The 27,971-nt window shown below is 40.3% G+C and overlaps 1 protein-coding gene across 18 annotated transcripts in view; it reads right to left on the reverse strand.

The window, feature by feature from the left end:
• WASHC2C (WASH complex subunit 2C) overlaps positions 1 to 25,123 on the reverse strand; it is a 30,219-nt gene extending 5,096 nt beyond the window's left edge. The window contains exons 1-28 of one of the 18 annotated variants that reach the window (XM_032445631.2): positions 25,083 to 25,123; positions 24,902 to 25,012; positions 24,658 to 24,822; positions 23,432 to 23,497; positions 22,634 to 22,807; positions 21,895 to 21,988; positions 21,439 to 21,497; positions 20,601 to 20,648; positions 19,594 to 19,698; positions 18,988 to 19,075; positions 18,583 to 18,651; positions 18,124 to 18,236; positions 16,011 to 16,080; positions 15,484 to 15,540; positions 14,744 to 14,902; positions 14,005 to 14,138; positions 12,493 to 12,585; positions 11,722 to 11,826; positions 10,497 to 10,613; positions 9,511 to 9,674; positions 8,968 to 9,070; positions 7,861 to 8,043; positions 6,806 to 6,973; positions 4,965 to 5,093; positions 4,667 to 4,762; positions 2,939 to 3,058; positions 1,197 to 1,259; positions 320 to 532 (exon numbers count right to left, since the gene is read on the reverse strand). In XM_032445631.2, coding sequence (XP_032301522.2) covers positions 320 to 532; positions 1,197 to 1,259; positions 2,939 to 3,058; positions 4,667 to 4,762; positions 4,965 to 5,093; positions 6,806 to 6,973; positions 7,861 to 8,043; positions 8,968 to 9,070; positions 9,511 to 9,674; positions 10,497 to 10,613; positions 11,722 to 11,826; positions 12,493 to 12,585; positions 14,005 to 14,138; positions 14,744 to 14,902; positions 15,484 to 15,540; positions 16,011 to 16,080; positions 18,124 to 18,236; positions 18,583 to 18,651; positions 18,988 to 19,075; positions 19,594 to 19,698; positions 20,601 to 20,648; positions 21,439 to 21,497; positions 21,895 to 21,988; positions 22,634 to 22,807; positions 23,432 to 23,497; positions 24,658 to 24,822; positions 24,902 to 25,012 — 3,066 coding nt within the window. In that variant the 5' untranslated portion in view covers positions 25,083 to 25,123. Of the gene's footprint in view, positions 1 to 319; positions 533 to 1,196; positions 1,275 to 2,938; positions 3,059 to 4,666; positions 4,763 to 4,964; positions 5,094 to 6,805; positions 6,978 to 7,858; positions 8,044 to 8,967; positions 9,071 to 9,510; positions 9,675 to 10,496; positions 10,614 to 11,394; positions 11,468 to 11,721; positions 11,827 to 12,492; positions 12,586 to 14,004; positions 14,139 to 14,743; positions 14,903 to 15,483; positions 15,541 to 16,010; positions 16,081 to 18,123; positions 18,237 to 18,582; positions 18,652 to 18,987; positions 19,076 to 19,593; positions 19,699 to 20,600; positions 20,649 to 21,438; positions 21,498 to 21,894; positions 21,989 to 22,633; positions 22,808 to 23,431; positions 23,498 to 24,657; positions 24,823 to 24,901 lie in introns of those variants that run through there. The other 17 variants (XM_085554478.1, XM_085554477.1, XM_085554483.1 and 14 more) reach the window with 17 other exon arrangements.
• Between the last annotated feature and the right edge of the window lie 2,848 nt (positions 25,124 to 27,971).

A 27,971-nucleotide genomic window follows, 5' to 3' on the forward strand; every position in this document is an offset into this window, starting at 1 on the left:
AAAACAACGGAAACAGAGAGGGTTACATTGAAGGGAAACAAAAATAACACTACACTTTATGGAAGACAAATTAGGACCCATGTTTTGCTCTGTTATAACACTTCTCTGTCATAACACTGCAAATTAACATGTGTTACTTATTTCATACCAGCACACTGAAATTAACTTCAGCTTTTGCTGAAGTTACTTAAACCAGAGCTATAAGCAGCTACCAGCACATTTAAGCAAACATTCAGCTGTGAAACCTGAGCAAGGAATGATGAGAAGATGCTGATTTAGCTTTAATTCCCTCTTCTCCCATCTTAAATACCAAGGTTACCTTATTGGCACTGTGCAAGGTATCCGCTTGCATAGGCTGATCAAAGCTTACACCTAGTTCTTCATTGTTCCCTGCAGCAGGAAGGGCTTCAGTGCTCTGTACGTCATTGGGCTCATGCAGTGGAGCGTCCAAAATGGGAAAGGGGGACTTTACACTGGAGATCTTAGGCACTGCACCAGGAAGTAAGGCTGCAGGGTTAATAGCTAAGTTAGCCTACAAAACAGAAAAAAGAAAACACAACAAAAAACACATACACACACAAAAATAGCATGTTAATACTGCTCCAGAGAAGCAGCAAGAACTAGTATGTTTAAGCATTCAAGTTCTACTCCTAGAAGTGCCTGGCCTCTCTCATTTCAACTCACTTCTGCATCTCACTAAACTTTCGGGTACTCAATGCTATTACACTGCATAAGAACTTCAAGAACACCATGGTCACAGTACCTCGCACAAAAAAACCCTGTGTAGCCCAGTATCCTGTCTGAGGACAAGACTGGTTCTGACTTTGGAGTGAAACAGTTATACAGACAGTTATTAGATTTTTCATATCAAGAGAAGGAAATAACCGAAACTCAAAACCCCCAAGAGTATCTAAGCATCCTTAAAATACTGCTGAGAAAAGCAGGCCAAAAAGCAGCCCACCCTCTGCCCCCAAAGAGTTAAATAGCACTGCTCACAGTCAGGTCTGAAAGGTAAAGGGGGAAATAACATTAAACATGCAATACAGAACAATTAACAACAGAGAGCATCTGAAAAAAAATGGCAAAAGTAAGGTAGGGAAGTAAAAAGATTTTGCTTCAGGGAGAGCCAACAGTGAGGCAAGGAAGATTTTTATTTTTTATTTTTTCAAAAGCCAGAATGCCAGTAAAATAATTACTTGTAACTTTCCAATCCGAGATGAGGGCTCTTTGGTTTTAATGGGAACGGGACCTGTAGATTTCTGCACAAAATTACACTGAATTAAACAACAGGTGGAGAAGTTAATATCAACATCTTCAACCAGACTATAGCCTGAGTTTCAAAATATCTATAGAAAGGAATCATCTCACTGCTTATCAGCTTCTTCTTGAGTTACTTTGTTTTCAACATGCATTCTAATACCAGAACTAGTCATTTGACTTTTAAATCCTGTTCCTCATGTCGTAACCCTAATTTGTTACAACACTTTAATTCCACCCCTTTCTACCCAATATTATATTTTACCACCATAACTCTGCAACTTCCTCCTTTCTCCAGGTCACACACAACACAAGTCAAATCCAGTTGCGACAGCTACCTTGCTACCTTCTCTCCTTGCTTATTCACACTCCTAAGAATCTCTGGTCATGCTGTCTTGTCATAATTACATATATGCATAATTATACGTATACTTTATACAAAATATACATACATACATATATATATACACACACACACATAGTTATGCACATATATAATGTATAAGTGTTATAATTGACTTTTCTCTTTGTCATTTGCTGTAGTAGGGCCACAGACCTTAACAAAACCCACACAGAAGCCAAGAGAGTTCCAAAATTGCAAGGCTTTCAAGAAGGGAGCATTCCTCTATAGAAAGCAGGCCACCAGCACCATAAATAAGACCAGCAAGCTCAATGAACAAGAAAACTGTGTGGCCTGAAGACTTTGGTCAGTTCTGGGACTCAGGGATAAGCCAAATCAATAAAAGGTTTTCATCCAGGACTTGTTTTCCTCAAGTCTCTCATCTACAATGGTTTTATGAGCTGGGCTGTACTGCCATTGGTGTGACTGGGCAGTATTTGAGATTTGGACACTGTTTTGGGGTCCTTGATAGCATGACAGAAGAATCCTGCTGCCTGACGTAATCCACCACTTAAAATGCACATGGGATTTGTCTGAACCTCAAACACGCCAAGATCATTCCAGTATTTCAGTGGCTACAAAAGTATGAAGTCAAATGTGATCCTCTGCATTGGGTACTACTTTATCAGAAGAGAAGATAAGCTAACTATTAGCCCTACAGAATTACTGTGTGCTCCTCAGCCCAGAAGGCAACAAACAACCTCCTCCCACCCCATATTCTCTAGCACCCCACAAATGAAAAGCTCTTCTCCTACAGTTGAAAAATCAAACAAGCAGCTCTGATGAGACAAGCCAGAATTCAGATACCAGCTCCCCACATGTGAGAGGAGTGCTTGGTTCTGCAAGATCAGGAGTCTTGTTTGCTCATCATAAAACTTCCATGAAATGAGTCTTAGCTGCCACAGATTCATGCTGTGTGCCATCATCTTTTCTGAGAAAGCCCACCTATACTTTAAAGACCACAGTAACTCCAGCAGGTTCTGGCACTTCAAAGAATGAGCAAGTGATCAAACCACACCAAACAGCACGTGACTTCACTACCTTGCACTTGGCCCTCATAAGCACGCTGGCAGCGAATAAAACATTAGCAATAGCATTTTAAACTTCTTGCTAGTAACAGTGCATCTGTTGATAAGCAGAGACAAGTATGACCACATATTACTGTGTTTCTGTAGCTTTGCAGCCAATGAATCCAGGCACTAGTTTTGATCTTTTCAGGAGACCTATTTAAAATATCTTTTCCTGTGCATGCAGTCCATGACACAAGCTTTCAGTACTTGCCTCTGTAGTTACTGTCTTCAGAGCTTCTTGTTGTTTGGCACTTAAAGCATTTTCTGGAGGACTACAATTCTCTGAGGAAGGGACAGGACTGGTCTTAACTGTTTTCTTCTCTGCTATTTTCTGAAAGCATTAAGAGCACAAATCAACATGAATTGGATAAAACAAGACCTGCAGAGCAAGAAAACTAGCAAAGCTTTTCAAGATCTGACTTCCATTTCCAAAGAAAACTGCCCACATCTTTTAGGCCTGCAATGCACAGGCATTGCTTTTTGGTCACCAATGATAGGGGCCTTTCAACCCTCTACAATTATAACATACCTAAGCCATTGTTGGCTGTGGCAATGGAAAAAAAGGTGATTTAGGATAAGCTTCCAAAAGCACACACATTTCTCATATGCAGAATAGCAAGGAAAATAAAAGCATAAACCAGTTAAGGAACACTGCTGTTTTCAGGGTTTCAAGCAAGCAGGCTTCATGAGTAGCTGCAAACACTGACTACAGACAGTCCCTCCCACAATCCTCAGATAAACAGTTTCCAGGAAATATTGACTGTTTTCTAGCCTAGCTTCCAGCTATTGACCTGAAAATAGACTAAAGTCAGAGCTGGCTTCAATTTAATTAAGCTCCATAGGTGTATAGATTGCTCCAAAAGTAATGCCTCCTATTTGTTTCCATGGAAACCACAATAAATACAAAGAGCACAATAACACTATTTGATAGAGAAAATTGTCAGCTAAAACACTACTTTTCAATATAGCCACCATTTTTGGTGCCAGCTATGAACAAGAGAACCTGAGTGCTGTGCTCATAATAACTTGCACCAGCAGAAGAGACCCACAGTCACTGTTTGCACTGCTGAACTGCACCCTAACCACTGCCTTGCTCTGCTCATGCCTACTGTTTGGTCTTCATAAACATTCACCAAACCTCAGTGAATGTCAATGGGTACAATTCCAAAGGGGAAAAATCACTTATACACCTTAGCATTTCAGACACTATTTCATCAGACTGCCCTTTTGCTGTCATTTGTTGCACAACAACAAAAGGTAACAGAATATTGGGGGAAGGTTGTAGGCCAACATGATAAAATATGAGGTATTACTTTTGGAGCAGTCTTTGTACATTTAGAGCAGAAGTTTAGAATGCATATCAGGACTTTGAACTCAAAGCCCTCATGATGTAGTTAAATTCATTACAGCAGTTGCTCACCCTCTAATAACAATCCAATGATTTTATTAACACATTCATCACCTTAAATTAAACAAATCTACAGACTTAAATGACACGAGTCACAGTTCATCTGAACTACTACATAAAAGGCTCTAGGGCTACCATTCTCACAAACCCTACTGAGCCTAAAGTACCTCACTGCAGAGAGGCAGGCCAAAGTTTTAACATCCCCAAGGTATCACTACCCATTAAAACAGCCAGAGCCTGGATAATACAAAAGCAACTCTACTATTTTGATTTCTGCTTAAATGTGTTCTTTAACATCTAAGTCTATCCCAATGTTACCAACGAAGGAAAGAATACAATCCTCAAATCTCAGCTTCTGGAAGTCTGCTGCACCTGTTTGTTCCATATATCTTCAGAGTTGTTAGGGCCAATTCTATTCTCTCAAAAAGATTTTTAAGTAATTTCATGTCCAGAAAATGAAGAAAAGCTCCCTTCTATATGCTTATTTCTGTGGTCTTCTGCAGAAGCCATTTATAATAGAGGATTACATACTGGAGGGTTTATTTTAGCAGTACTGAAGAGATCATCCTCATCATCATCCCCAAAAAGACTTCCTCCAGATGATGGTTTCAGGATACGATTTGCAGACTGAAGAGAACAAAGATAGAAAAGAGTGTCACAGATCAAAAGCATCACATCTTCTGCTCATGATGCCTTAGCTGATTTTAGCACTTGGCCATCCCTTGAGATCAGGGATTTTCAAGTCAAGTTCAACTGTGACACACTAGAAGGCTATACACTTCAAAGATTGTTTTTAAACAGCAGATTCAGAGGAGGGATTTTGACTCACCATTGAAGTCTTGGGACTGGCAAAGAGGTCAACATCCGGGTCATTGTCCTTCTGAAGTTTGTGACTAAAAAGAAGCTCTTCATCTTGAAAGACACCAGTGCTTTTGGGACGAACACTCTTCTCAGAAGGCTGAAAGAAGAGGAGAAAGGTTCAGACAACTAAAAAAATCTTTCTTAGAGAGGACACCTGCTTCAGGGATGTACTTACCAAGTAGACAAGGCAAGTTACAAATCGCCTGAGGCTACACTACAGCCCTGGCAACAAAAGAACAGCTTGAACTACCAGTAGCATTTTTGCAGTTTGAAAAACCTACAATGTAAATACTTGTATTATCAGTTCATTTTGATTAGAAGACATTAAACAAAACGTACTTTCAGATCTGCCAATTTGAAAGGCAGCTTTTATTATGTACTTGTTATGCTTTCCTAGGAGGAAGAAAAAAAAAGATCTTCTGTATGGTATTATGAGCATACAGCAAGGTTTATATTTTAGGAAGAAACTTTTTTGCTTTGAATCATTCAGATGAGGGTGCAGGACAGAAGTGAGAAGAGAATTTGGTTAGTTATCTTCCTGAGCTACCTAAAGAAACAGCCAACTAAAAAAGACAAAGTTGAAGCTCTTTATGCTGTTATCGTTGATGCTCATTGTCCTTTCTTTAAAGCAAAGGCACCCCCATAGAGAAGAACAGAACTTTTGACTTTGGCAAACACATGTACTTTCAGCTCAGCTGCTGAGTGGCAGGGAAGGTCAACAGTCAAACACATTATATCATCAGCCCTCCACAATCTGGCACACCAGACTGCATCTGCAATTCCAAAGCTAGCTTCAAACTTTAAAAGAGCTTAGATTTTCCCAGCCACTCTCTCCCCACCCCCACCCCCCAAAAAAAACAAAACCAAAAACACCCACATGTCCATAACAGGCAAATAAGTGTTCAACTAACTCAGAGGCAGCAATAAACAGAGTATTTTGTCTAAGAGTCATTTGCTTCATTCAGCTCCAGGGACTTACAGATAGAGCATGTATTGTCCTTGGTGCTGAAAATTTGTTTTATAAGGTTACAATAAGAGGACAAAAACTTGTGGCACGCTCTAGTATACACTATGTTCTTTTAGATATGATTTCAAGTTTACTACACACATTTTGGTATAGTTACATCAATCAAGTAGAAACATGAATGTTACCATAAATTCAAGGATATTGCTGTTGAAGATTCAAAGCCCACATCTTGATGCAATAGGCTATATCAGGAAAGACAGACAGCTAGAATATGGCAGCTAGAAGCTTTTTTTAAGAGATGAACACATGCTTGGAAAACAGAATCAAACATAGCTTCATCTAAAGTCATCTTAGAACTAAGACTGCTGGCTTATACAGAGCAAGCAGATTGCACCACTATTAAAAGAAGGATAAACTATGAGGCTTCATACTCCATATTCCTCTACTTTCTAATACCTCCAACTTCGAAGGGTAACTGAGGAATCAGCTCTTTAGAGCAGACATCAAGTAACTGCACCGGAAAAAAATCATTACCAATTTTTTTTTTTTTTTTTTTTTTTTTTTTTAAGTAGCATATGGCAAAATGTTTTTAAGTCAGAGGGATGGAAAAATTTGCAGAGGGATTCAGGATAATGGGTAAGGAATTATTTCTCAGGGTAGGAATTATTTCTCATCCAAGAATTGGGAAATTTTGAAATTGAGAAAGATTACCCAGAAAAAAAATCAGAGAAAGGAGGTGTGAAAACAAACAGACAAAACCCTTCAACAAACTAGCCGAGAATGGGACTGGTTTAGAGACAGAACTATTCTTTCCCAGTGTTCAAGAATGTCCCTAGACTCACCACATCATTGCCTTTGTGTGCATTTTTAATGCCATCATCTTCCAGTCTTTCCTCTTCCTCCTCATCAAACAAGCTTAGCGCTTTCCTAGCTTGGACATTGGCATCTTTCTCCAAAGCTGGTGGTGATGCTGCGAACAGATCTGACTCCAAAGATGCTGTGGCAAAAGGCTCCACCAAAATAAACAAATAAGTAAATAAACAAACGCATCAAGCTGTTACATAGTTCAAGTCTGCCCCTAACTAAGCTTTGGTTAAATGCCAGCTATGGTCAGAGTTGTGCAATCTGGTGTCACAGCAGACAATTAAGTTCAATTCAATTATACTAAGCAGATAGAATAGCAACATGCAGATTATCAAGATACATTTCAATAGATTAAGAAGACATTACTCTGAAATGAATGTAGTTGTCTTTCCATACTCTACAACACAGTGATGTTGATAATCAGATTTCTGAGTATGGTTTCATTCCCAGCTATGCATCAGGTTACATCTTGCTCCACAACTCTGCATTGAGTTGTTTTGACTTGATCTGCAAGGTATCTAGTTCATGCCATTTGGGATTCTTCATAGTGGGCAGCTCCACCTGAATACTCAGTGCTCAGGAAGGCTTAAAGCACCACAACAATACACTGGAAGCCCATCAGCTGCCAATTCCTCAACAAAATTTCAGAAGAAGAACACCCAGAAGTTAAGTTATGTTGAAGATTCTTCAATAACACATTCAAATCTCTTTCTGTAAACTACTTCCCATGAGAAATTTGCAATCATATGAGCTCAACTCTATAGCTACCAATACCATTTACAATTCAGACAGCATGCACAAACATTGAAATTACCAAACTTTACAAAATATATCCATTAAATTAATCAATTAATAAGCTTATTCTAAATGCCATTTAATTAATTTGCTGTGTGTTTGACCAATAAATGATTTTGCTAAAGGCTGAGTTATTCTCTCCTAAGTAACAGCAGAGGCAATAAAAAAAATAAAATTCTGTTACATTTTTAAACTGCATCTTTGCCAAGCTTCAGATTAACCTAAGAAAATCTCTTACTTTTTCCTTTGTCACCTGCCCTTTGACATCTGTTCCTCTAGGCACAGGAACTGCTCCAGGCTCCCCTGAAGACCACAGTGTATCTTCTGCCTGGTTAGACTTTGCCATATGTCGTTGATCATCCTTTTCCTCTTTTTCCTCTTCATTAAACAAGGGTGGTGTTTGTGCTGGCATTATTTTCTCCTGCAAAATTATGAGAATGTCAGTGACACAGAATTGCTAGGTATAAAAGAACAACAGTACTGTCAAGGGACAGCAGACCCTCAATTTGCTATCCAGGAATCTACGTGGACACTTGCAATATGCTTGAGCTTGCTTTCTTTTCTGGCATGGGACATTCTGGTTTGTGACTTCTGATTTCTGGTATTATAGGCTCTTAAGACTGAATATAGAGTGCCAGGAAGCAGTTGCAAACTTAAAGCAGATGCTGTAGGAATCCTGTTAAACTACTGCAGTGGCTCCCAAGACTGCCAACAGCCAGACTAGCTTGCTGGCTTCTTTTTCCACTCCCAAAGTCTGCACTTAACCTAATCACACAAAAAGGCAAGGCCATGAAATACATTTGTGGCAACTCTTTTCTTGGTAACCAGAAAGGTAAGACCATACGTGCAGCAAGTCCTACTGATACTACTGCATTTAACTTCTGCAGTTCTTACTTCCAGATCCAAAGCACAATCAGGCGGGATAGCACAGTGTGGGTTGAGCTCAGAAGCCAGAGGACAGCATGAGAGTACTCTACTGAAGGCCAGCCAGCTAGTGCTGAGATACCACAACAGATGAATTTCCAGTTTCACACTCAGCAGTAAACCGTCTGTTCTTGTTAATGGTACTTCATGATACGAGAGATCTTAAAACATCCCCAGAAAGGGCTTTCAGCATAAATCAAACAAGTTAGGTGATGATGTTGATGATGATAACTTTGAAATCTTTCTTAGCCTGATAGTAATAAGAAGTTTTACATGTAAGAATTCTGTCTGATCCCATTTCAAGTTTGCTAGAACTACTATTGTCTAAAACAAGTTGGGTTTACACTACCTAACAAGGAGGATAACTTATGTAAGCACTGTGCAAGTACTCTGCACTATTTTTAAAAGAAAGGGAAGATACCGCTGAAGCAGCTGAAGGAAGTGTTGATTCGGAACTGAAGAGTGATTCTCCAGTAACAGCATCATCTTCAAACAGCAGTGATATCCTCTGTGGCTTTCTTTGGCTACAATGAGGAAAAGAATAAAAGTAGATGATCAATGAAAAAGTTTTCAGGCCCATATTGTGCATCACTTTAAGAAGAGTAACTTCAATTATGATGTGCGATCCTAGATAAAAGACCTGGGTTCTTCACTATCTAAACAATTCTACCATCACTCTCTCTCATCTGCATACCTTCCTACAGAAGTGAAGATGAAAGAAGTCAGAAAAGGCATTAGAAGCAGTGAAACGAAGACCTCAGTTTGGTGGAGGAATACAATCCATCACAGAAAAAAAGAAAGATTTAAAAAGCCCAGCCAAGCCCAACACACCCTGCTCACACACATCTACACTTTGTCCTCAGCAGCATTAAGAAGAGACAACGCTCACAGTGAGTCTGTCTCTTCATGTTTTTAGGACAGAGCTGGGCTGTTCTGAAGAAGATTCCCCCCAAAGAATTTTCACCTCTCTTTAGTGATTGCAAATAAATCCTCCTCATCATCTTCCTCAAATAGGCTTGTCTTCTTCACAGCTTTAGCCTGACTGTTGGTGCTAGATGATTTTGCAGGGTCCTCTTTCCGGTTATCTTCTGAAGGAAGTTTAAGTGGCTTCGAGACATTCCAATGGTCCTTAAAAATAAAAAAACTTTTAAGTCTCTCTTGTCTTGGCCAAAGCCACTTTCACATCATCTCTGTAAGCAGAAACAGTTCAGCATCTTGGCAGTCCTTGCATCTCTCTACTGGCTTATTTTTATTTATTTATTTATTTCCTCCATTCCTGCATTATTGTGTTAGCCAATGTAATCTGACATTCATCAGGCTTCATGGAGGGCCTGGTCACCTTTCAGCATACATTTGCCAGCAGAATAATGTACACACACTTTCCCATTACAGTTGCTCTAAAGAACTAAGGTCAGTGTAAACCTTCCAGACAAGCTTCTAGTTACTTAATGCCTCTGAGTTTCAATTAACATGTAGGATGACACCTCACCTATCTCTAATAGAATGCCAGTCCCTAAGCAGTTCCATCCTTGCATTTCATTCTGTCCATCTCTGGACTTCCAAGAAAACCAAGCAAACAACAAAACTCCAAACAACATACCTATCCGGAACTTTAAACTTTTCTCACAAAAAATAAAGTAGAAGGAAACAAATGTATTTTTTTTTCACTCAGTATTTTTAAGTCAGGCTTGTTGGTAGCAGAGTCCTCAATATGTTATCAAGCTAAATACTACCCTGAAAATATTCTTTTCCACATAATTTCTGTCACCCAGATCCTCAGTTAATCTGAGCCAAAAGTAAGCTTGGCTTACAACAGCAAACAAGTGCTGCTGTATGAATTAGGCAGACATGGCAAGAGACATTGTGGTTTGTTCCTGTATGAACAATTTTATGTTTTGGCCAGTAGTAAAATCCTGTAACCCATTTCAATCAAGTCTCACTCTTCAGTACCTCCTCATCACTGCTGAACAATAAGCTGGAGGCTTTCTTGTGTGGCTCTGACTGTTTTGCTTTCTCTTCCGAGGGCTTTTCCTGTTGCTTCTTGGCAGGTACCACACCAAAGAGATCCTAAAAACAAACAAACCCCAGAACAATAAAATGAAAATCCAAATTCACAATGGAAAGCTTGTTGAGAAGTTACAAGCATGCAAGACACCATTACCCCTGTTTCTCAGATAAGAAAGAAGTAATTTTGTGAAGATATTCTTGAGCGTGATACAACATTGTGGTACAGGGAATTTCAAGCACACAGCATTTAATAGACCAGACACTTGTAAGCATACAGCCTGATTTCGGCATCTAGATTGTCCAAAATCCCCAATACAGCAATTCTGCAGCACAACAGCTAAAATAATGGGGCACAATTTCTACATTTATGCACTTTAACTTCATAACACAACCTTCCTGGACTATGCTAAAACCCAGAGATTTTACCACATTACAGAATGTTTCACAATCCTACCAGTTACCCCTGTATACAGCCCCAGTTCAGAAATGGAGGAAGGTCAAGCAGCCCCTTTCTGAACAAGAGACCATTATCTTCAGTTTGCAAAAATTCTTGGTCTTCCAGCTCCGAACAGGCCTTCTGTCAGTCTCACACTGGAACTACAAGGTAACTTAACTCACCATGAAGGCTACAGAACCAAAGTTGAAAGCTCAATGCAGTGTGTGCAGGAGGAAGAAGAGGGTGCAACAGATAAGACACTAATCTTGTAAATTTTCTTGCACAGACTGTGCTCTGATCTCAACTTCTGCACTAGCAGTTGTCATTTTCACACACAGAAAAGCAAGGGGGAAAAAAAAAAGATATTTGCCATCCGTGACACAGCGGAAATAAGAACTCACTCACGGCTAAACAGCAGAGGCCAGGATAAAGCAGCCTTTCCAAGCTCATATCAGTTCTGTATCTCAATGTTCTTTAGCTGTATGAGAGGGACAATGTCCTTAGCATTTAGGTTCAAAAATGATATGCACTGGCTAAAAATACTAAAAAGAGCTCGTAAGAGTACCTCAACAAATCTCTTCCATTATGCTGCCTGCACACTCAGAACTATTATAGAGTGTAAGTGGTGCTCTAAATTTAGTGCTCCATTTATGAGTCCAGATTTTTAAACATCTGAATATTTCCTGCAGCAGGTTGTTCCATGAACAGGTAGGATCAGAAAGTGCTACTTACCTCTTCATCATCATCAAACAAAGAGAGTGGAGCTTTTGTCACGGACTTGCTGGTGGGGAGAGATGTAGCTTTTGATGTCACAGTTTTACTTGATGAAAACAAATCCTGCACAAACCAGAGAAATATCACTATGCAAAGTGACGTTATACACTTAAGAACCCTAAATGGGAGATCCACATTTAGGATGTTAGGAGTTTTGAGATACAGTTCAGTGGCTTATGGTAACAATGGTAATGGGAAGATGGTTGGACTAGATGACTTTGAAGGTCCATTCCAACCTTGTCATTCTATGATACTATAGTTCCTTTAAAAAAAAAAATAATCAAATGTTCAGTGTGCCTGCAAAGTCAGGATAGATCGTCTTTCACATACATCAAGTACCTAAAAACTCACGGTGATTTCCCTCAGCTTTGCAGATTAATTACTACAGGAAATCAAAGACACAAATCTAAACACATTCAGTCCATTGTAATACTTGTTCTTACTTTGCTGCTCTTTCCTTCCCTTTAGACTTTTAATGCCTGTGTGTACCACACAAGTTCAGGCTTCTAGCACTGGGGAAAAAGTAATTGTCACAGGTTAACTAAAAATCTACCTGCGCTCGTGACAAAACCATGACAGTAATCAAAGATCTCACTCTGAGAAAGTTTTCAGAAAGGCCGGGAGCAGATACATGGTATCAAAGTTCACAATTGTACAGATAAGAGGAATAAAGTCAGAGTGACTCAGACTCCAAAGATTTTTGCAGTAATTTACTTTAGAGATACTCACTTCAGAATCCTCCTCATCTGAGAAAAGGCCCCTCTGTTTCCTTTGAGGTGTTTCAGACGAAGGCTTGAAATCATCACCTGAAGATGGCTGACTCTTAAGAACAAAAGAAAATCACTGCATCAGCACCTACTTTAGAGTCAGTAAGGGCAGGCACACCATGTCCTTTTCAATTGGCATGCTGCTGATAGCAGTCAAAAGAACAGGATACACGTTTGTCATTCATGAGCTCAAGTTCCATTTGCTGTGTGAGCAACTCTTACGCAGCCAGAGCTGTGCAAAGTTCTCCTCTCCTGACACCTTCCTTCTCAGCAGAAAATGTGTGCAGCAATACATACCAGGCCTCATTTTGAGTCAAAGGATAATGATTTTTAAGCCAAAATTTAAAAAAAGAAAAAAAAAAAGGACATTTTGTGTCAGTCATCATTTCCTTAATTAGCTCAGCATGGCCCAGGACTGCCACCAGTTATATTGCCATTAGAGTCAGAATGATTCCAGACCCAAACACTACCACCAGGAAGCCTAGAGTATAAGATTTCCTTCATTTCCTGACAGAGCAAGAGTGCTGCTGCTGAATCAGTTCCCATCCTCACCTCCAGGAAAAGATAGTACTATGAGATCTGAACAATGGTACTGGAGGTTCTCCCATTACCACTTTTGCATTGCATCAGAAACAGGAGCTGCCTTTTGGCTTTGTGCTCAAGCGCTTTTTAAAAGGCAGTATGGATAGAGTCCTACAACAATTTGCATTACACATCCCCAGCACTGTATGCTACTCAGTGTGGAGGGGAAAAGTTGCCACAGCTCATTATGTTCATATACTGCTTAGACAGTCAGCATGTATACATGGACACATACAGGCTGTGTTACAGAAACAAGAAGCATTGTCATCTGCCCCAAAACACTATTCTGAAAAATAAAATGGAGTGTGCATTAGGAAAGTCTCACAGCTTTATGCACGCGTCCTCAGGACAACATTTAAAGCTGAAAAGCTGTTTTTTGAATGCTCAAAATTTTGTATATGCTTAGGTAGAAATGTGACACCCACAATTCTATCCCAAAATATACACAAGTAATGGGTTACCACTAAAGCTCCTGTCAGAGGTCCGTGTAACTGCAAACAGTCTGTGCAATAAGAACCATAACACCAAAGGTTCTTAATTCAGGCTGGCTTATTTCCAGCAGTGAATTTCCAACACTTTTGCTGTTGTTGTTTGCTTGTTAAAGTTTTGTTTGTTTAAAATACCAAAGACTTTGCATTTTGCTCCCAATTCAGTTCTACTTGAAAAAGATTCTCTAATCATTTCCCACAAGCAACAAACCCACAGTTAGGGAAGCAAAAAACATTACAGGGCTCCTGAAGCATTTAAGGACTTCTAGTAACAGAAGACTTTATGTATCCAATTCTGTCATAAAAATATGGCACTTCCATACCGTTTTACGTGGAAAGATGACTTCACACCTAATATCTTTTTCCTGATACCTTAGCCATACAACCTATTCATATTCCATCACCTTTTTTGCTATGGTTGTCTCCTTTTCACTCTCCACTTCTTTAGCTGTGCTAGCAGCCACAGTAGGAATGGCAGGTTTCTCTTTGAATAAGTCACCTTCATCGTCATCATCAAATAGGTCAGCTGCAGATTTGACTGCATTAAGAGAAAAATAAAATGGAATGAGTAGAACAGAACAGCACAGACTCTACTGAACAAGAGTCATCAGTCAAAGATATTGTGCTCCTCTTTTAAAAGAGATCAGAGTACCAGAGACTTTTAAGAGAAAAAATGAGGCAAGTTCTTGAAGTGAAACAGCGCATTGGTGACAGGCACTGTAGCCTAGTGGACTCTAGTTGGAGTCTCATGAATGGCTACTTCTAAATCCCTCAACAAAGCATTTTACATTATCTTGGCACACCTAAAGGCCTAGTGCCTGTCAATAGGTGGTGGTGAGCAGAGGTGTTCAAGGCTGCATGAGTTAAGTCTACACTATTTTCCTGCTTTAAGTCTGGATACTGCCTTTGAAGAAGAAGCAACATACTAAGAGAAAGGTTAGTGGAGAGCATGTACAAACAAATCAGCCCTATCATACTGAGGAAGAGTTGCTAGAAGAATAAATATTAAAACAAACATAGACCAAAATAAACAAAAATCCAACAAAAACCCAGGCAAAAATAACAGCATAAGACTCAGTAGTTCGTACAGTTTAAATGTCAATGATCTTTTACATTTAACTTGTCACTGCACACATGAGGTACCTGGACCTTCAGGCTTTTTAGTTGTTCCCATGAAGAAGTCATCATCATCATCATCAAAAAGAATGACTTTTCCAGGCTGCTTAGGAGCTTTTTCTGTGCTCAGTGCTGCAGGTTTCTTATCTTTTTCTGATAAAGAGGAACTGAAGACATCACTCCCTCCTGCAGGTCAGATGGGGGAAAGGGATCCACACAGTTACCATAGCCAGAGTTACAGAAAAACTACTGAAAAAAGTTACTCCTGTGAAAGTGGAACCAGACACACAGTTTCCATCACAGCAATACTTAAAGCATTCCTGCAACAATGCCTCATCAAAAGCACAAGCTGCTGATAACCTAAGAAAATAATGATCAAAACTAAAAGATGAAAATGCATTTCCCTCTCAGTGTATGAGTCGAAGGTGCGACTGAGCACACTGCAGACACAAATAGTGCATTAGTATTAAAAGTAGTACATATCCATAGGAATAAACTAGCATAACTCTCAAAGCTGACAGCTGCTAGCATTTATCTCCCATCATCGTCACCTACCTTCAGAACTCCTGCAGAACCCTGATTAAACATAAAGCATGCTGCAAGTTAGGATTAGCATGGTAGAAGTGCCTGTGTTTGTCATTAAGCATGTGATCAAGCAGTGCAGTGCTGCTGAGCTTTCATAGCTTTCTTCTTTAAAAGCCCCCCAGTGCAGTTTAGAGAAAAGGACATTTTGTGCATGAAGCAATTTGCTATTGAATGAATCATACCTGGGAACAGAGATACTGCACCTGCAGGAACTTTCTTTAAGGATTTTGTAGAGATTGCTGAAATCACAGGAAGTACAATACAATTGGATGCACTCACTTTACACTATCAAAGCCTTTAGAAATCTACCATAGAAATAGGAACCTTAGAGGTCTTCTGAGCTCCATAATTTGCTCAACAGCCCGGAAATCTTTAAGATGTTCTCTTTGAACTTCTGCCTTTTTTTAGATGAGTGTAAGAACAGTCTAGCTTATTGGAATCCATTGAAACTTGCCAACGAATACAAAGCTTACAAATACAGTATGCATCTACACATGAAGTTATTTACAAGGGATCACATTCAGACATTTGGAACTACTTTGATACAATACAACCAAAACAAAAGGGCTCAGTCTCTAAACCCACATCTGAAAATTCCTTAAGTACAGCGTTTCAATAAAAACAGCTGCAGCACAGAACTAGTGCTCATCAGATTCCTTAAGAGTCTGGATACACAAAAAAAGTGAAATGTAGACATTCAGGTTCTTACCTGCACTGACAGGAACTTGTTCCTCTTGCTCTTTTGAATCTTCTCTTGGTGCATCAGCAAAAAGATCACCCTGTTAGAAAACAAAAATGCAAAGGAGTATGGGGTAAAGTAGTGAATTTGTCTTTTGTAGGAAAAGACGGTTGCCAAATCTTCCACATAGAATATCCAATCCTAAGCCAAGATAGAGGAGGTAACCACCACTCCCTTTTCAAATGTATGTCTGCATATACAGACTTAAAGCAAGATACCCAAAAGTTTGTGTGAGGGCAGATGTTCAAGAGAGTCGTTTTCTGTCTTCTAAAATTTAATTTACACTATAATTCAATGTGATTATCAGTCTCTTTACTGCAAAGAAGGAATGAGCTTTTATTCGCACACTTTCTTATGCTAGTTAAATTACAGCTGTTTAGGCCCTTTGTATTTCCGTCAATGCTTTCCTATTGAACTTTAACAGAAAGGTCCAAAGACAGAATTCACATCTGGATAGATATAAAAACCCTCCTGAATCTCAAACGGCTAAGATGAACAATTTACTTTGTTGCTAAGGAGATTCCAAAACACTATTGTGGTGCAAAGAGATGCATTATAGCTCAAAAGCATTACCAGACACTCTCAGGAGAGTCCTTGAGGAATAGCAAAGATGAACAGCTCCCTCCCTTTTTCTCCCCATCCCAGGGCAGCAAACTCTTAAAGCACAGAGCAGCAGCCAAACTGAATCAAAACTATTTTTAGTGCATCCACATGCAGAAGAAAACACTCCTCACATTCAGACTGCAGTTGCCCTGTGCTGATCACACAGCTGAACTCCACACTGAGAATTACTGCCTAGATTCCCAGGAACCCACTACATCTTGTTAGTAATGACCACTTCTGAAAGACAGCGGCCTTGAAAGTTACAAATTGCCTCCCTGTATATTCAAAAGTTTGTATAAAGCTTAGTGGAAAGAGGGCAAAAATTGCCAGAAAAGGGTAGGGGGGGGTCAGGTCTGTCACAGAGTTATGGCACATCTATCAATTACTATCTGCCAGTTGACCTACTGTGGCTGCCATCTGGTACAGTGAGGCCAGTTCTGTTGTATAAGGTAAATGAAAATTTCTAGATGGTTATTTTTCAGGTAACAGAATAGTAAGAATAAGCATATACAGGCAGGGAACACTCACTCACAGACACATCTGCTTGGCTGGTATCTAGCAGAATGAGCATAGTAAACTTGGCAATAAGAAAGAGTACTTAAATGATAGTGTCATCTGAATTTGTGCTGACACAAAGCTGGCCTGCAGTATCAGACTTTAACTTTCGTTGTTTTTTTAAAGCTGTTAGTTGCCAACACCTGTTGGCTTTTTTTTTTTTCCCCAATAGGAGCCACATCAGAGTGGAAAGCACCACACATAACTATCTTCTTCCTTTCACACAATGTCCTTGTTTGCTGCTTGTTGGACACATTCTAGCAGCTTGGCATGGTAAGTGCAAGGCCAACTCCTCAAGAGGTCTCCTTCCAATTTCCAGTTCAACAGCCAACTTGCCTTCCATGAAGGCATGCTTCAGCGTAACTCTTGTTTCCTTAGTTATAACTAGGAACACTACACCCTGCAACGGCAATGGCTTGGCTACTGCTCTAGACTTCCACCAGTATCAACTGCATGATAAAAAAAAAATAAATCAGAGTAATTGTCTTTTTTACACAACTTTTCTGTCAGACCCTTAAACCTCATTAATTTTATATATATATATTTTTTATTTTTTTTTTTAAATGATCAAACTGCATAATATTTAGTTTATCTTTGCAGATAAAAGTGAGGCACTGAGTACACAGATGGAATCAAAACCTCTCTAATATAGTGCCAGAACCACACTTGATTCCTACCAGCACTACTGCAGAAAAGAAGGCTTTTTGCCAAAGGCAACACAAGTACCTCACTCACATAGCTTTATTTGTCCAACAGAAAGATACACTGTCCCATTATATTTGAATGTTAACAAGAAACAAAACGTTGTTTCTTCTCTCTGCCTTTCAGAGTTGTTGAGAATTTGTGGGATTTTTTTTGGTGTTTTGTTCGTTTAGTTCTACAGGGACGCACACATCTCCATCTGTTCTCTCCCTAGCATTCTCACCTCATCATCATCAAAGAGACCTGTACCACCACTGAAGAGACCACCCTTAGGACCAAATGGTGTGAAATCTTCATCAGTCAGCTTAGGAGGCTTGAAGATGTCATCTTCATCATCTAGAAAGCACAAGAGACAAGAGTATTGACTGAGTATCAGGAAAGGGAACAAAGAAACAGTCAAAACAAAAATTAGTTTGATTCCACCCCCTCTCTCTCATAAACATGAGAAGCTGCTGTACATCTCTCAGGTTGTTTGTGGTTGCTCCACAATGTTACATTTAAAGTGAAACTCTCACTGGACCTGTTTCTGGCCATCTTTTGCACACACAGAGAACTACCTAGACTTGTATACTTATTCACCCTGAAGGATGCTCACTGATATCCCACACAGTTTCTACAGCAAATACCAGGTTTTCTTACAATTCAACCAACGACTGAAAAACAAGATAGGAGGAAATCCTACCATCTGAAGGAACTTTAACTTCCTTCTTTTCTTTTGGAGTTTTCCTTGGTTTGATCTCTGGTGACAGTGCTTTAAGAAGAGAAGTTCAAAGTGTAAATGAAATAATCTGTCTTTACTCGTAACCTTTGCTTGACTTATGATAAAAAGAATCTAAAAAAGTAATTTAAGCAGCTTGAACTATGTGTTTTTAATATCTCAGCCCAGTAAGCTCTAAAATTGGCACTTAAAATTATAATGGCAACACAGTTGTTCACACTGTGTCCTCCTCTTAGGCCTTCAACTAATACATGCTCAAACAATAGATTTGTGTAATTTTAAATATCGTTAAATGAATTCTCCTCTCCAAGACCTCAGGAGTTCTCCACCATCTCACAATCATTCATCAAAACTTAAGAGTTAACTCACACGAATGCTCTTCCTCCTGTTTAACTGGTATTTCTCCTTTAATTCGGGCTGCAAGCTCATCTGCAAATGATGTTGGCCTCTTCTTTTTCTGAGGGGTAGGGACAAATAGCCATTTATTTATTCTACTCAATTCTAATGCCAGTTCGATACAGTTGCAATTGTGCAATTATGAGTACAGTATGCCACAGCCTCATTTATACAATTTCATGTTTAGACTTCGATAGAAGCACTCATAAGGATTTTAAGAAAGTAATTAAGATTATGTGTGCATCAAAGAAAAGCCATTTGTAGTACTTTACAGTTATAAAGCTTTTAATGTCACCTGAATTAAAGAATATAACAAGCAGGAAGTATTTATTATACCCAAATACAACAGTTTCTTAATGACATTTAAAGACAGTTTTGATTTGAAGTTAGGGTGCAGGATTCCCCTAGTTTCAAGGGACAAAGCATGAACAATCATCTTGAAAGAAGATTCTCACAGGTCCTCTCTACCTGATCCCCATTACAGGTACCCAAGTATTACCACTATAATCAAAACCAAAGACAAATTTTTCATGAAACAAGCCCAAAGCCTATCCCTGTAGAGAGGCAGTAATCACTTACAGGTCTTGTGGTTTCCTCAAAGTCTCCATCCTCATCTTCTTCTTTTTCAGAGTCAAAGAGATCACAACCATCATAATCATCTTCATCACTCATCTGTACTGTCCTCTATGAAAAGATATAATACCCTGCTGTTCACTCCTCAAGTTGGCATACGAAAGGAACAAGTATAAATTTCCACCTGCTTACATAAAATATTCGGAGCAAACTTACTAAAAGAATGGAAACATTCAGCCAGTCTGGGGGTACTGAACAACTTTTGAGATGTAAGGAGAGAGTGCCTGTAGCTGTAAGCATCTAGTTGTGTTCTCCTATACACCCCTATGCTGCATCAACAAACGCTAAGGCTGTGCTCACAAGGAGCATGCTTTAAAACACTGTTCTTCCAGTCCTGAATCTTCTCAGACTGAGAGGACTGAGGAAGAGGTCCCCAGCACAAGCCATAGATGCCTTTAAACATGGGTAACATTCCTTCCCCTCAGCAAGGTAGCTACCTATTCCCAACAGCTGAAATTAGGTTTGAATTTTTCAACCTAAGCATTTTTTCCCCCCCTTTTCATATTGTTATCCAAACAGTCACACTTCTCAAATGTTTCTCACTGTTCTCATCTTTGATTTCAGGTCACACTCAGATTGCATTGTTCCTTACTTCCTGTATCACAAATTCAGAATTGTAATTAGACACAGTAATTCCTCAGAAGCCAAGTTCTCCTGGGGCTGATTTCTTTCAACTTCCAGTACTCCAAAGTTATTCCTGAGAAAAACACATATCACGAAGTGCCACTGAACATATACTATGCATCTAATGATGGTTGGCATGGTGATGCTTTAAAGCCCAACACAGCTTCGGTAGCATAGTACATGCATCTGGTCATGACAACCTACCCATACAAAGTTATACAAATGAGGCTTAACCAAGGTTTTTAATTGCTAATTATCTAGGGCTCTGATCTCCTCTTTTCTGCATTCTCACTGTGTCTTTCAGGTTGTACCAGGGCATATAATCATACCATCTTTTGGTCATCCTCACTTGGGTTTCCAAATTCATCCTCAGATTCCTAGAATAACAAAAGACACAAAGACAAGTATCACACATTGCTTTGCCCAGTGGTTAAAGGAGTGGGCTCAGAAGTTCTGGACTTGCTTAAATGTGGATACTTCTCATCTCACCACAACCAGACCACATTAATTGTTTGACCACTACTGAACATCTCTCTTAAAAGGAGCTCACTCAAATTTCATTAACTTAGCCAAGTAAACGAGCTCCATCTGACAGTACATTTGAGTAACTCAAAAGGGATTTAACTCTAATCAAGTAACGATACCAAGAGTAAACACCTGAGGATAAAAGGAGTGCTTCCACAGCACAGCTACAAACCACAGATACTCCAGGTAGAAAAAACACATCAGAAATTGATGGTCCAATGCACTGGAATCATGGTGCAAAGCCTGGAGGAGAATCACTGAAACCTTTTCAAACTTATTCCTGTTAGTTCACAACCCTTTCTTTGCCACGGTAACTTACAATAAATTTGTCAGTTCTTGAATTCTCACAAGAATTGAGTTGCTTTGCTTCACAGAATGAAATTAGACTGGATAAAACATTTCACCTTGAAATATTCTACTATAGCATTAATTGGAGCCAGTAACACATTACTGCTCTCCTGAAAGGCTGCAGAGAAAATTACTGCATAAGAACAGTAACAGAAAAGTACATTTACCACAACAGACATAGGGAGGAGACATTACAATATTGTCTTGAGACTGCAAATGAAAAAGGTAATGGCCTAACATGTAAATAAGGACTCATGAACACTTATGCAAAGCAGCTACTATTTCATTGCTTACCTCTTCATCCTTCTCTTCACTGTCAAGTACACTTCCACGATCACTGTCAACTGATCCTTCTATTTTAGATGAAAACAAAAGTTAAGAACAGATATGACATCTCCATGCAGAGCTTGTAGGTCACCAGACACAATTACTGCAACATTAAAAGCTCTGTGATGAGAACTAAAAATCAGGTGGGTAAGAGTAATCTGAAAGAGCTTTGCAGGCTGCTGAAGTTCTAGCATTCTGTGTTTCAAACACACAGGGTAAGAATTACTGATAATTCGCTCACATATTTGAAAGGTGGTTGCTATAGCATGACTCAAGGTTTTCTGTAACTGTTTTCAGTATCTGTCCAAACAGGCAAAAAAAAAACAAACTATGCAGTATGAGACAGGCTATTTAGTTAAAACCAAAGTTTCAGATTAGGAACAACTTACTCCAAGAGAAATCAAAATTTATGCCAGCACATACCCTCACTAGTCAGATCTCCGAGGCCAACATCATCTTGTTCCATGAACTGCTGGGAGCCAATCAGGTAAGGTAAAGGTCTGTCAATATAGAGATCCTAGAAAGAGACAACATCAAGTCTTTCTGACAGCGAGGAACAGCTCTACATTGCTGATGAAGACAGAAGTCCTACAGCCCCTGCTATAACATGAGAAAGATACAAGCTTGTTTCAAGAGAGTTCCGTTAGAAACATTCTTCAGGTGGTGTGGGCCAGCTGAGATGTATTCCCTCTTAACACTATCAGGAACATATCTATCTCTATTTATACAGTCCTAGTATGCTTTCTAGATTATATCTAACATAAAACAAGTATATATCCTTGCAAATTCTACCTCTAGGATACCTAATTACTAGGACAGTAAAAACTGACTAAGAAAATACTGTTTACACCTAAAAAGCATGACATTTAAAGGTCTCACTCCATGAATTCTGATTCAGGTAGTGAACTTCCCAGGTTCACTCCCATTCAACTAAGTCTTTTCAGGGCCACCACTCATCAATGCTAACCCAACTGCAAGATGGGCTATTAAAGAAATAGTTCAGCACAGAGCATTTCAGCTTTAGATACAGTCACCATTCCTCTTTTCAGGTAAATAACATCACTTTGATAACAACACGATATTACTGCTGACAGAAATGAAGAGCAAGTCCAATAAAGAGAAACACAAATCCAATGCTTCCAGCAAGAACAGGTCTCTGTACCTTTGGCTCAAGTATCAGTTCTACCCTCTCATTACTTTCTTCCTCTTCTGAGTCAGAGTTGCCTGCTTTGATGTCTAGCTGTTCAAACGCACTGTCCAGAACTTGCAACCCATAATTCACTGCTTCTTGTATTTTGGGGATTAGATCAGCTTCTTTCTGTTCCCGTGTCTTTTCCTTCAACAGGAAAAATACTGTCATTGCATTTTACTCAAGACTCAACCTCACTGCAACACGCATGTAACGAGCTAATTAGCACAGTGAAAGTTTTTCAATGTATGCAAGAAAAACACCTTCATGAGCTTTGAGGCTTGATTTTTTTTGTTAGGTTTTGTTTTTTTTTGCTTGACTTAATTCACTTCTTTTCAGTCTTGTAAACAGACCTTTTAAACACCCACACTAACACAACACTTTTCTTTTTGTGCTCCCAGCCCTTCACAGGAACCTTTACGTGATAATACACCTAGATTATAAGATATGTACAGAAAGCTCCGAGCTCTCATCCCTGGTAATTGCGGACAGATTCTACTTCCATAATTCACAAGGTTTGAATCCAGAATCTTCAATTCTCTTCCTAAGAAAATACACATAGCTGTTGGAAAACAAACATGTATTGCCTATCATGTTGTAATACTGAAACTGGGGAGGCGAAGGCCCTGAAAGATTATACATATGTTGCAGGAGCTTTCAAAGTTACTGTTAATGTTATGTTTGAATGACATGGACCACAAAGTCTAAAGACATCACAAAGAAAGTTAACAGTTTGATTTGTAGGCACTCATGGAAGATGAGGTTAGCTACCTGCTCCGCTTTCTCCCCAGCATCTGTTTTGGGTATAGACTCTTCCACTTCTTCATCATACACTCGCTAAAAAAAGTGAAGGAAGATTAATTGAAGTAAGAGCAACAAACTGCTAGATGGGCTAAATCATGGGTATCATCAATAAAATAAAATTACAAATTAATCCACTAGATAGTAAAAAAAAGAAACCATTAATGATGCCAGGCGTCTTCATAGCATCCTTTCACACACTGCAGTTATTATGAAGGTCCTACCACATAACCTCTCAATCCAGCTAAGGTGATTCAAGACCACACATGACAATGCAACAGCAGAAGACAAGCTGAGCATTTAACCCTTTTACAGACTAAGTTAATGTTAAAACAAACAAAATAATTACAATACACAGCACTGTTTTAACTCCCTATTATTAAGCTATTTTAGAAGCCTTCAAAAGTAATCCTCATTTACTTATGGGCAGTTGGGTTCTGTTTTCTAGCAGCTTTTCTCCTTCTTTCCTGTTTGCCCTTCTCCTGTAGCTACAGGGAAAGCTCACATCCTTCCCCAGCCCTCAGCATGTTCTGGTGATCGCTCTATCCAGCACTTTGAGCACTCTCATGCAGGATCAGCTACTAGGAGACACAGAGGAATAAAGAACAACCTTCAAACCTGAATCCAGATTTCTCAAGCATAGGTGGTTGTTACCCCCTCAGAAGAGACGGATCACTCTTGCTCAATTAAGACATAGAAGTGAGGACCCTTTTCTGTGCATTTACATTTGGGCAAAAACAATCTAAAGCTTCCAAGAATTTAAACGTTTGGTACAAAATCTTAGTCGTTTGAGTTGGAAGGGACATTTAAAGGCCATCTGGTCCAACTCTGCTGCAATGAACAGGGTCCATCAGGTGCTCAGAGCCTCATCCAGCCTGACCTTGGACGCCTCCAGGGAGCAGGTGCCCACCACCCCTCTGGGCAACCTGTGCCAGTGCCCCACCACCTTTATAGCAAAAACTATTTTTCTTTTATTCAATCCGAATCTCTCCTCTTTTACTTTGAAATCATTTCCCCTCGTCCTTTCAACACAGACCCTGCTAAAGTGTCCATCCCCTTCATTCTTAGAGCCACCGAGCCGAACAGCAGAGATAGGCCACAAAAGATATCACAAATAAATACCAGTAACCCAGATTTCCATCACCTCACCCTCTACCAGCGTTTGTCCCATAACAGCACTATGGCTTCAGACTCACATTCTCAATGAACTGCGTGTTGGACAGCATGAGGAAGTCGTTGAAAACATTGTGAAGGCGGCAGTCGGCGGCTTTGGTCTCGTTGATCAGCCCGTCCACCTGCTTCTTGATCTCGTGCGTCCTGGAGATGGTTTGCTGGGAGAACTCTTGCAGGAACCGCAGGAGCTGCGTGGGACGGGAAGCGGCGCTCAGGGCGGCGCTCGGGGGCGGCACCGCGCACCCTCACGCAGCTGAGACCGCTCACCCCAGCGTCCGAGGCCAAGGACCAGCTCTGGCTGTCTTTACGGATCTCCTCCAGCGACCAGGGTCGCTCCCACACGGGTGCCGGCTCCGTCGCATCCTGCGCGCCGTTCATCTGTGGGAGAAGAGCGGTGAAGGGAGCGAACAACCGGGCCCGGCCCGACCCGGCCCGCTCGTGCGCTCACCCTGACCACCCTCAGCAGTCAGCTGAGCGCCGTCATGTGACGCCCCGAGCCCGCCCCGCCCGGCCCAGATCCGGGATGCGGGACGGCCAGTAGGGGGCGCTATAACACAGCGGGCTGCGCCGACTCGAACGCCTTTAAAGCGTCCTCATAACGCTGACATAAATCCTTTATCACAACTCAGTACAAAAAAGACAGGGATCTCTTGGAAAGAGTCCAGCGGAGGGTCACTAAGATGGTGAAGGGCCTGGAGCATCTCCCCTATGAGGAGAGACTTAGGGAACTGGGTCTGTTTAGCCTTGAGAAAAGAAGGCTGAGAGGGGATTTGATGCAGGTTTATAAATACCTGAGGTGTGGGTGAGGCTGGTCTCTTTTCAGTAGTGCGTGGGGATAGGACTAGGGGTAATGGGATGAAACTACAGCATAGGAAGTTCCGCACGAATGTGCGAAAGAACTTCTTTACAGTGAGGTGAGTTGCTGCCCAGGGAGGTGGTGGAGTCTCCTTCTCTGGAGATATTTAAGACCCGCCTGGACGCCTACCTGTGATTCTGTGAAGTGAATTAAGAAGAAGGAATGTGACAGTAACATCCCGTTCTCCCTGCTGGGAATGAGGTCCTTCATGCAAATAGTCAGTCTAGAGCAGCCCTCGCGAGCACCACGTGGAGTTGCTGTATTTGTTGCACTGCATCTGGTGAGGAAGCAGCACACGGGGTGACCTCCTGAAATAAGGCAAAGCAGTGAGATCTCCAGGTTCACATCGATTGGTTTCTATGACTGCATCCAAATACCTGAAGGAGATGGAGGCCATCTAAAGGGAAAGCATCACTGCATTCCTTTCAGTGACTCTATAAGCATTACTGGGTCAATCCTTCAGCCTTAGGAGAGTTTAAAGAACTTCCATGTGCTGGTGATAAAGCAGAAAATCCCAATTATTCCACATGGAAAGATCCTTGTCCAGCCTGGTTTCATGGTTGTGATGCTGTCTTTCCATCAGGCAGCTTCAGTCTGGGGACCCTGTGAGAATTAGTGTCCATTGGGAAAAAAACAACAACAACATGGAATACTCCTTAGAGGCAGTTGTTTATTTGAGACACGCAAACCATTTTCTGAGCACACAGAGCTATGAAGAGCACAATGCAAACATGCTTTCTAGAAGATGCAACCTAAATATTGTCATCAGGCACCCAAAAAAATGTTTCAGCTCTAAAATCCCTTCTGGAGAAGAATTTATCCAGATTGATTGTACAGGCTAGAGAGAAGACAGAAAAAAGAAAGATCAGTTATGTTTCTCCTCAGAACTTCAAAAATAAATATGCAATGCAGAGGTAACAGCAATCACATTTATCATTAGGGGCTGACCCACGTGCTGAAACAGAACGTGTAAGATTACACATACCTGAGTTGCCTGGTACTCACACTTACAGGTATGCCTGAGCTCTGTGGCATAGCTTGCTACTTACATTTGGCACTAGTATCTATGCTTGTGCTGCTCAGGTTCCCTAAGGGAATGCAGGGCAGGTCAGAGGGCTTCTGAAATCAGCCAAGGGGACAAGCTCTTTCTTGCATGGTGTAGTTACAGCAGACTGATGCTCTGTCATTCTGGAAGTCCCACTGCCCTGCTCTGTGCATTTACTGCAGTGAGAGGAACAAGAAATCTTCTAGAGGACTATGAAAGGCTGCAGTGAAAGAAATGTTTAAGGCAGTGTCAGACCATTGGAATGTTGCTGGAAGGCTTTGTGGATTGCATAGGTGTGCCAGAATACAAGACATGAAGTGTTTCAAGAAAACAGTCCAGCAGCAATAGTGATGAAGGGTTACTGCTTGGAGGTGAAAGATTGCTTACATATGGACTTGGCATCAATAATATGCCTGAAATGGTGGTTGGCTGGGGATATAAATATGGGTTTAAGGTCTGCCTCCTCAATATACTGATGAAATTGACTGAGGTTATATTGAGCAGTGGGGGCTCATCCTAGGTGGCTTTCTTCTGACTGAAGTCCCTAAACTTCTGTCATGTGGAAACCAAGACCTTGGGTGGAGTAAAAAAGGGTGGGATAAGTACAACAAACAGTTGAAGGTATCCAGACTAAAGAGCACAGTAGGACTCATTAATCCATCAGTTTAAGTGTAGATTATCTTGACCACAAGCACATTCCTTATGTTCACAAAGAAACAGCTGCAAACATCAATATAAAAGCAATTGCAAAGCAAATTTACATTCTTGCTCAAGCTCACAGATGGTCTTCAGTGGCATCCACAATAATTTCCACAGGTCCATGGGACTTGCAGGGGAGTTCTAGTAGCTGTGGAAGGCTAAAGGCAAGACATCGCAAAGGTGAAAATCATTTAGAAGCTGATGTTGTGTATATGGTAGCTACAATCACAGCTTATTACTTCTGTGCAGCTTCTCCAGAGCTGACAGCAAACGTTGTTTGGAACAGATTGTGACTACACTTAAAGCAAGCAGTAGGTTACTTTGTCCAAGAAACACCCCCAAAGCAACATGGCCAGCTTTAAGCTGAGCTATATTCGTTCACTTCTAAACTGTATGCAACTCTCTTAAATACAGAACAATTTCCAAACCATATCAGTGGATTATGAAGTAAGAAATATTCTGAACTGGCACATGAAGGAAGCATCTATTAAATTCACATTAGAGTTTGTTGGTGAGTAGTTTACAGCTTACTCTGGATACAGGCTTACTCATGGTGTGAAATTCAATATACATTTAAATTTAATTCTCTCTTTTTGATAACTCATGGTATTGATATACCATAGCACTAATCTGGGTAAAAATTATTTGATGGTTTATTTTTCTGTGGGTAAAATGTTTTCACAGGTACTGCTTTCTGTTACCTTAAATGTGAAATGTTAACAAAAGCTTGAAAGACA

Source organism: Coturnix japonica, chromosome 8 (genome assembly GCF_054131305.1).
Source record: "Coturnix japonica strain WE chromosome 8, WE-NBRP24, whole genome shotgun sequence".
In the NCBI taxonomy this organism is placed as follows: Eukaryota; Metazoa; Chordata; class Aves; order Galliformes; family Phasianidae; genus Coturnix; species Coturnix japonica.